The 9,119-nt window shown below is 42.0% G+C and overlaps 1 protein-coding gene across 1 annotated transcript in view; it reads left to right on the forward strand.

Moving 5' to 3' along the window:
* The window catches only part of LOC110450353 (ankyrin-2-like), a 35,739-nt gene extending 29,237 nt beyond the window's left edge, over window positions 1–6,502 (forward strand). The window contains exon 2 of the mRNA XM_021497831.1: window positions 5,342–6,502. Coding sequence (XP_021353506.1) covers window positions 5,342–6,502 — 1,161 coding nt within the window. The remainder of the gene's footprint in view (window positions 1–5,341) is intronic.
* The last annotated feature ends 2,617 nt before the right edge of the window (window positions 6,503–9,119 follow it).

Consider the following 9,119-nt stretch of genomic DNA (forward strand, 5'->3'; position numbering starts at 1 on the left):
TGTATACTGTACGGTAAACTCTGTTTATACAGAACACCACTGGGACTGCTGTATACTGTACGGTAAACTCTGTTTATACAGACCACAACTGAGACTGCTGTATACTGTACGGTAAACTCTGTTTATACAAAACACCACTGGGACTGCTGTATACTGTACGGTAAAACCTGTTGCCAGACCCGGACACACAAAGACAAGACAGAAACATGAAGAGATTATAGAAAAACAGAGACACAAACAGACAGACATACAGACAGAATAGTTATACACATACATATGGACAGCAGAGAGGGAGAGAGGGGGAAAACCAGACAGACAGACAGACAGACATACATACAGACAGAATAGTTATACAAGGATGGATGGGCAGCAGAGAGGAAGAAAGAGAAAACAAGCAGACACAGACAGACAGACATTACGGAGAAAGAAACAGTGACACAGACAGACAGAGATAAAAACAGTGACACAGACAGACAGAGATAGAAACAGTGACACAGACAGACAGAGATAGAAACAGTGACACAGACAGACAGAGATAGAAACAGTGACACAGACAGACAGAGATAGAAACAGTGACACAGACAGACAGATATAGAAACAGTGAAACAGACAGACAGAAATAGAACAGTGACACAGACAGACAGAAATAGAAACAGTGACACAGACAGACAGAGATAGAAACAGTGACACAGACAGACAGAGATAGAAACAGTGACACAGACAGACAGAGATAGAAACAGTGACACAGACAGACAGAGATAGAAACAGTGACACAGAAAGACAGAGATAGAAACAGTGACACAGACAGACAGAGATAGAAACAGTGACACAGAAAGACAAAGATAGAAAGAGTGAAACAGACAGACAGAGATAGAAACAGTGACACAGACAGACAGAGATAGAAACAGTGACACAGACAGACAGAGATAGAAACAGTGACACAGACAGACAAGGATAGAAACAGTGACACAGACGGACAGAGATAGAAACAGTCACACAGACAGACAGAGATAAAAACAGTGACACAGACGGACAGAGATAGAAACAGTGACACAGACAGACAGAGATAGAAACCGTGGCACAGACAGACAGAGATAGAAACAGTGACACCGAAAGACAGAGATAGAAACAGTGACACAGACAGACAAGGATATAAACAGTGACACAGACAGACAGAGATAGAAACACTGACACAGACAGACAGATATAGAAACAGTGACACAGACAGACAGACAAGGATAGAAACAGTGACACAGACAGACAGAGATTGAAACAGTGACACAGACAGACAGAGATAGAATCAGTGACACAGACAGACAAGGATAGAAACAGAGACACAGACGGACAGAGATAGAAACAGTCACACAGACAGACAGAGATAGAAACAGTGACACAGGCAGACAGAGATAGAAACCGTGACACAGACAGAGATAGAAACAGTGACACAGACAGACGGAGATAGAAACAGTGACACAGACAGACAGAAATAGAAACCGTGACACAGAAAGACGAAGATAGAAACAGTGACATAGACAGACAGAGATAGAAAGAGTGACACAGACAAACAAGGATAGAAACAGTGACACAGAAAGACAGAGATAGAAACAGTGACACAGAAAGACAGGGATAGAAACAGTGACACAGACAGACAGAGATAGAATCAGTGACACAGACAGACAAGGATAGAAACAGTGACACAGAAAGACAGAGATAGAAACAGTGACACAGACAGATAGAGATAGAAACAGTGACATAGACAGACAGAGATAGAAACAGTGACACAGAAAACGGAGATAGAAACAGTCACACAGACAGACAGAGATAGAAACAGTGACACAGGCAGACAGAGATAGAAACCGTGACACAGACAGACAGAGAGAGAAACCGTGGCACAGACAGACAGAGATAGAAACAGTGACACAGACAGATAGAGATAGAAACAGTGACATAGACAGACAGAGATAGAAACAGTGACACAGAAAGACAGATATAGAAACAGTGACACACACAGACAGAGATAGAAACCGTGACACAGACAGACAGAGAGAGAAACCGTGGCACAGACAGACAGAGATAGAAACAGTGACACAAACGGACAGAGATAGAAACAGTGACACAGACAGACCGAGATAGAAACAGTGACACAGACAGACAGAGAGAGAAACAGTGACACAGACAGACAGAGATAGAAACAGTCACACAGACAGACAGAGAAAAAAACAGTGACACAGACAGACAGAGATAGAAACAGCGACAAAGACAGACAGAGATAGAAACCGTGACACAGACAGACCGAGATAGAAACAGTGACAAAGAAAGACAGATATAGAAACAGTGACACAGACAGACAGACAAGGATAGAAACAGTGACACAGAAAGACAGAGATAGAAACAGTGACACAGACAGACGGAGATAGAAACAGTGACACAGACAGACAGAAATAGAAACCGTGACACAGAAAGACGAAGATAGAAACAGTGACATAGACAGACAGAGATAGAAACAGTGACACAGAAAACGGAGATAGAAACAGTCACACAGACAGACAGAGATAGAAACAGTGACAAAGACAGAGATAGAAACAGTGAAACAGAAAGACAGAGATAAAAACAGTGACACAGACAGACAGAGATAGAAACCGTGGCACAGACAGACAGAGATAGAAACAGTGACACAGGCAGACAGAGATAGAAACCGTGACACAGACAGACAGAGAGAGAAACCGTGGCACAGACAGACAGAGATAGAAACAGTGACACAGAGATAGAAACCGTGACACAGACAGACAGAGAGAGAAACCGTGGCACAGACAGACAGAGATAGAAACAGTGACACCGAAAGACAGAGATAGAAACAGTGACACAGACAGACCGAGATAGAAACAGTGACACAGACAGACAGAGCTAGAAACAGTGACACAGACAGACAAGGATAGAAACAGAGACACAGACGGACAGAGATAGAAACAGTGACACAGACAGACCGAGATAGAAACAGTGACACAGACAGACAGAGCTAGAAACAGTGACACAGACAGACAAGGATAGAAACAGAGACACAGACGGACAGAGATAGAAACAGTGACACAGACAGACAAGGATATAAACAGTGACACAGACAGACAGAGATAGAAACACTGACACAGACAGACAGAGATAGAAACAGTGACACCGAAAGACAGAGATAGAAACAGTGACACAGACAGACAGAGAGAGAAACAGTGACACAGACAGACAGAGATAGAAACAGTGACACGGAAAGACAGAGATAGAAACAGTGACACAGAAAGACAGGGATAGAAACAGTGACACAGACAGACAGAGATTGAAACAGTGACACAGACAGACAGAGATAGAAACCGTGGCACAGACAGACAGAGATAGAAACAGTGACACAGAAAACGGAGATAGAAACAGTCACACAGACAGACAGAGATAGAAACAGTGACACAGACAGACGGAGATAGAAACAGTGACACAGACAGACAGAAATAGAAACCGTGACACAGAAAGACGAAGATAGAAACAGTGACATAGACAGACAGAGATAGAAAGAGTAACACAGACAAACAAGGATAGAAACAGTGACACAGAAAGACAGAGATAGAAACAGTGACACAGACAGACGGAGATAGAAACAGTGACACAGACAGACAGAAATAGAAACCGTGACACAGAAAGACGAAGATAGAAACAGTGACATAGACAGACAGAGATAGAAACAGTGACACAGAAAGACGGAGATAGAAACAGTGACAAAGAAAGACAGAGATAGAAACAGTGAGAAAGAAAGACGGAGATAGAAACAGAAACACAAACAAGACAGTTATTACACGGACAGATACATGGGCCACATAGAGGGAGAGGGGGCAACAGACAGATATATGGGCAGCGCAGAAAGATAGAAAGAGAGAGGGGCGACATACAGTCAGACAGACAGACAGACAGACATACAGATCTGTACAAGAAGGACATCCTATTATAATCGAAGGAAAAGTTCATTGATGGTGCCTTACATTGCAGCATACCGAACGTTCATCTCTAGAGAATGTTAATCAGTAAGATATACGACTAACAGATCGTAGTAGATAAAAAAATACACGACAGAGAGTGTGACGATTTTGTAGACGGTGCGATACAGTTAGGGACAATGACTAACGCGCTGTATCAGGTTACAACAGGACCTTTAACTCAGTAGGGAGCAAAATGTGCAATAAATCTTCAATCTTTAAAACCCTAGAAAATTGTTGGTTTATGGTGGCTTTGTCACTGATGTAGGTAGTGATAACACAGGAAATGGTGACTAATTTAATAAACCAATGTACCGATACATTTCACTCATAATCACAAATTACGGCAATAATTCACAAAGTCAGCGATTTGATAGATTCTTCAGTGTAGCTAGCTGTAACGTTAAGACCTAACACGACGCGGCGAGGCCAAGTCAGTGTTTGCTTTCGTTGGTAAAACGGGACCTCTGTAAATTTCTTCCGGAAATCCTTTACTTACAGTCTAATACGGGTCAGAATAACAAATACAGTGTGTAAATTATCTATGATGACACGGAGTTATTCCCCTTTTCAGATGATTCAGTTTGGGCGGAGAAGTTGCAGGTTAACTCAGCTATGTTGAGGTCTGAGTCGAAAACATAGGGGTCAACCAATAATAGTGTAACTTAAATAAGTGATAATTCTTTACATTACTATATGCGTTTGTATAGAACATACCTTTCCGTTGATATTAAGCATTATTAGTACGTTCCTGTGATTATAATGTATCAAAAGTAGTTTAATAAAACGCAAAAAATGCATTATATATTATTTCCCAGATTGGTTGTAAGTTGTACCATAATGCCGATATATACTTACAACTAGCAGCACGGAAAGAATAACATATACAAGTTTCGCTACTCAATAGTAGCTCTATGAAGCTAAGTATGACTGTCTCATGCTAAATTTTGAGTTTTATTTCATTTGCGGTATTTACGGAACATTTAGAACGTTTTTGTCACTGAAATAATAAAATCTTCCATTTCATTTAAACAGTGCTATAAAAGAATCAATTAAATAAGAATTTATATTTTTAATACAGTTTGTCTAATAATTAAGTCGATAAATGTCTTTTGGAATATATAATTTTATGGAACTAAATTTGATGGCATATTGATTAAAACAAGCCTTGTACCTGGCTTTCATCAGCTGTGACTGAGTAATGTGAACAGCGAACACAAAATACGAAACCTCGAAATGTAACAAACAAACTCGTGATGGGAAAAAAAGTCGCCTGCACTCGTGAATTACATTTGATGTTCAATGGGAAAACCCCATGGATTGCCACGTAGCTGTGGTACGGGATTGCGCGTGAACAAGAGTTATGCTGGATAGACACAAACACACCGGCCTGGTCGAGAGGGAGGGACCAGAGACACAAACACACCGGCCTGGGCGAGAGGGAGGGACCAAAGACACAAACACACCGGCCTGGTCGCGAGGGAGGGACCAGAGCCACAAACACACCGGCCTGGTCGAGAGGGAGGGCCCAGAGACACAAACACACCGGCCTGGTCGAGAGTGAGGGACCAGAGACACAAACACACCGGCCTGGGCGAGAGGGAGGGACCAAAGACACAAACACACCGGCCTGGTCGAGAGTGAGGGACCAGAGACACAAACACACCGGCCTGGGCGAGAGGGAGGGACCAAAGACACAAACACACCGGACTGGTCGAGAGGGAGGGACCAAAGACACAAAAACACCGGCCTGGTCGAGAGGGAGGGACCAAAGACACAAGCACACCAGCCTGGTCGAGAGGGAGGGACCAAAGACACAAACACACCGGACTGGTCGAGAGGGAGGGACCAGAGACACAAACACACCGGCCTGGGCGAGAGGGAGGGACCAAAGACACAAACACACCGGACTGGTCGAGAGGGAGGGACCAAAGACACAAGCACACCAGCCTGGTCGAGAGGGAGGGACCAGAGACGCAAAAACACCGGCCTGGTCGAGAGGGAGGGACCAGAGACACAAACGCACCGGCCTGGTCGAGAGGGAGGGACCAGCGACACAAACACACCGGCCTGGTCGAGAGGTAGGGACCAGAGACACAAACACACCGGCCTGGGCGAGAGGGAGGGACCAAAGACACAAACACACCGGACTGGTCGAGAGGGAGGGACCAGAGACACAAAAAAACCGGCCTGGTCGAGAGGGAGGGACCAAAGACACAAACACACCGGACTGGTCGAGAGGGAGGGACCAAAGACACAAGCACACCAGCCTGGTCGAGAGGGAGGGACCAAAGACACAAACACACCGGACTGGTCGAGAGGGAGGGACCAAAGACACAAGCACACCAGCCTGGTCGAGAGGGAGGGACCAGAGACGCAAAAACACCGGCCTGGTCGAGAGGGAGGGACCAGAGACAAAAGCACACCGGCCTGGTCGAGAAGGAGGGACCAGAGACACAAACACACCGGCATGGTCGAAAGGGAGGGACTAGAGACACAAACACACCGGCCCGGTCGAGAGGGATGGACCAGACGATACAACCATCCATATTATACTAAACCATGGATTTCCCTCTGCGCCATAGCATAACAAGTTTATAATGGTCACCTAACTGCGACATTGGGGACTTATAATTTCCCATTTTGTCTTGTATTTCTATTCTTGATATTGATATTTTATAACGCCTTCATTGGCACCTTCTTACTTTTGATAATTATTTTGGTATGTATTGCACGCGCATAATTTAACGGATTATACAGTGTAATACAATGTTTGTAACCGAGGCAAAACTCTCTTTACAAATTATAATGATAATAATTCGAGGTTCTTTTATACCGCTTTATCACAACCTAGTTCGTAGGTCGTCTCAAAGCGGTTCACAAATTATTATCCGTGGTTATAGGGCCTTTGCACCCAGCCAATATCTTTCTCAACTCCCTGTGGATTTTGGTGTTACCTGAGCTAGTTTAAGTGAGTGTGGAAATCTTCCTTCAGCAATGCAACAGTTAAAAATATTGGTGAGTGGTTGACATAAGGATTCGGAGCCAGCTTTCAACATTTTTGCAGAGATACCATCAACACCGACAGATTTTCTTGTAGCCTGCTTCCTTATCACATCTTTAACAGTATTTGGAAGTACAGATTTAAAAGTGAAAGATTTTGGTTCGGATAAAATTTCATTTTTGATAGTCTGTATGCTAGGGTTAGAGGAGTGGTCAGAGACTCCATCCACCTCTGTACCTATGTGTTTGGCCACATTACAAAAATAATCGTTAAACACTGTACAAACATCTCTCTAATTAGTAATGATGCTGTCATTTCTGTCAAAACTGTATTTAAGTCGTGTTTACATTTGTTAGAGATGAAGGGCTTTACAGTTGGCCAAAAATCCTTAGAGTTAGGACCTCCTCCACATCTTTCAAGAAAATAATTTCTTATTGACTGACGTTTAATTTTAATAACCAAATTTCTCTGTACGCTGTATGCTTACCAATTTTTGGCTGTTTTCTGAGATTTGTATTTTATTGAAAAGCATTTTTTGTCTTAAAAATAGTATAGTAATATAATATATATATAATATATAAGATATATATATTGTATATGATATAATTCGATGAAATACAGGATCGACATTGCTCCTTGAATAACTGTTAAGTTAGTTTTTTAATGATATTTTTAACCCCTTCCTGGCCGCATTCAGGCGGGGCTATGGGTGTCAGTCTGTCCTGCTGCGCTCCTGGAGGATTGGCGTCAAGACCTGGTCAACCACAAGCACATAGGAGCCATCCTAATGGACTTGCCCAAGGCTTTAGACTGCCTCCCCCATGGTCTGTTGTAGGGGTTGCTGCAAGCCTATGGGATAGATGGGTCAGCAGTTGCACTTGTCAGTAGTTACCTCAACGACAGACAGCAGCGGGTCAGGCTTGGCCCCATGGTCAGCGACTGGGGGTGGCTCAGTAAGGGGTCCCCCAAGGCTCTATAGTGGGGCCTCTTATTTTTAATGTATTTATGAATGACATTTTTACTGTCTCAAAACGTGGGTCTCTTTTTAACTATGCCGATGACAACACTTTGTCTCATATCACTGATAGTGCTCTTGATCTTAGTGATGTGTTACAAAGTGAAAGTAATTTAATAATTAACTGGTTCACAAAAAATGGCATGCAGGCAAACCCAGAAAAATTCCAGGCCATCTGCATAGGAAAGAACTCAAAAGAGCAAATTTCATCTTTCACTATTGGAGATCACCAAATTACATGAACTGATAGTGTGACTTTGCTTGAGGTTGAAATTGACAGTGATCTAAAATTTGAAAATCATATAGCAAACTTATGTAGGAAGGCTTCCAAACAACTATGTATACTCAAGAGAATTGGAAATCATCTGACAAAAAAGGCAAAGTCAACATTTTTAGTTCTTTTATATTATCTAATTTTAATTTTTGTCCTCTTTCATGGCATTTTTGCAGTATTAGAAAAACCAGAAAAATCGAAAATATACGAGAAAGAGCTTTACGTTTTATTGATAATGATTAAAGCTCCTCTATTAACGATCTTTTAGCTAGAAATAAATTAGACTTTTTACATAAATGTAGGCTGAAGATCATGGCCAATGAAGTATACAAGATTTTAAATACTATTGCTCCGGAATTCTTAAAGAGTCTTATCAACAAAAAGAAAGTTGACACTGTGACTATACCAAGAGTAAATTATACCACATATGGTAAGACATCTTTTCGTTTTGAAGCCGCCCAGGTGTGGAATAGTCTACCAAATGAGATTAGACAAGCAGAACACTACAAGGTTTTCTGTAGGCTGTTGCACACCTGGGAAGGTGACCTCTGCCAGTGTTCTATATGTTCCTGACTTTCATTTTATTGATCCTCCATTTTTATTTGAGTTTTTTTTTAAAACTTTTATTTTGCTTCTTACTTTACTTTAATTTGTCTGAGTATTTTATTCCATCATTCCAATATAAAGTATCGTATTAACCATCTGTGATATATATAAAATATGTGCTTGCTAAATCTGATATGTTTTTATATGTTTTATGCTTATGATTTATGCTTATGTTATACTTAGTACTGTTCCTGCTTTTTAACATGCATG

Source organism: Mizuhopecten yessoensis, unplaced genomic scaffold, assembly GCF_002113885.1.
Source record: "Mizuhopecten yessoensis strain PY_sf001 unplaced genomic scaffold, ASM211388v2 scaffold5185, whole genome shotgun sequence".
In the NCBI taxonomy this organism is placed as follows: domain Eukaryota; kingdom Metazoa; phylum Mollusca; class Bivalvia; order Pectinida; family Pectinidae; genus Mizuhopecten; species Mizuhopecten yessoensis.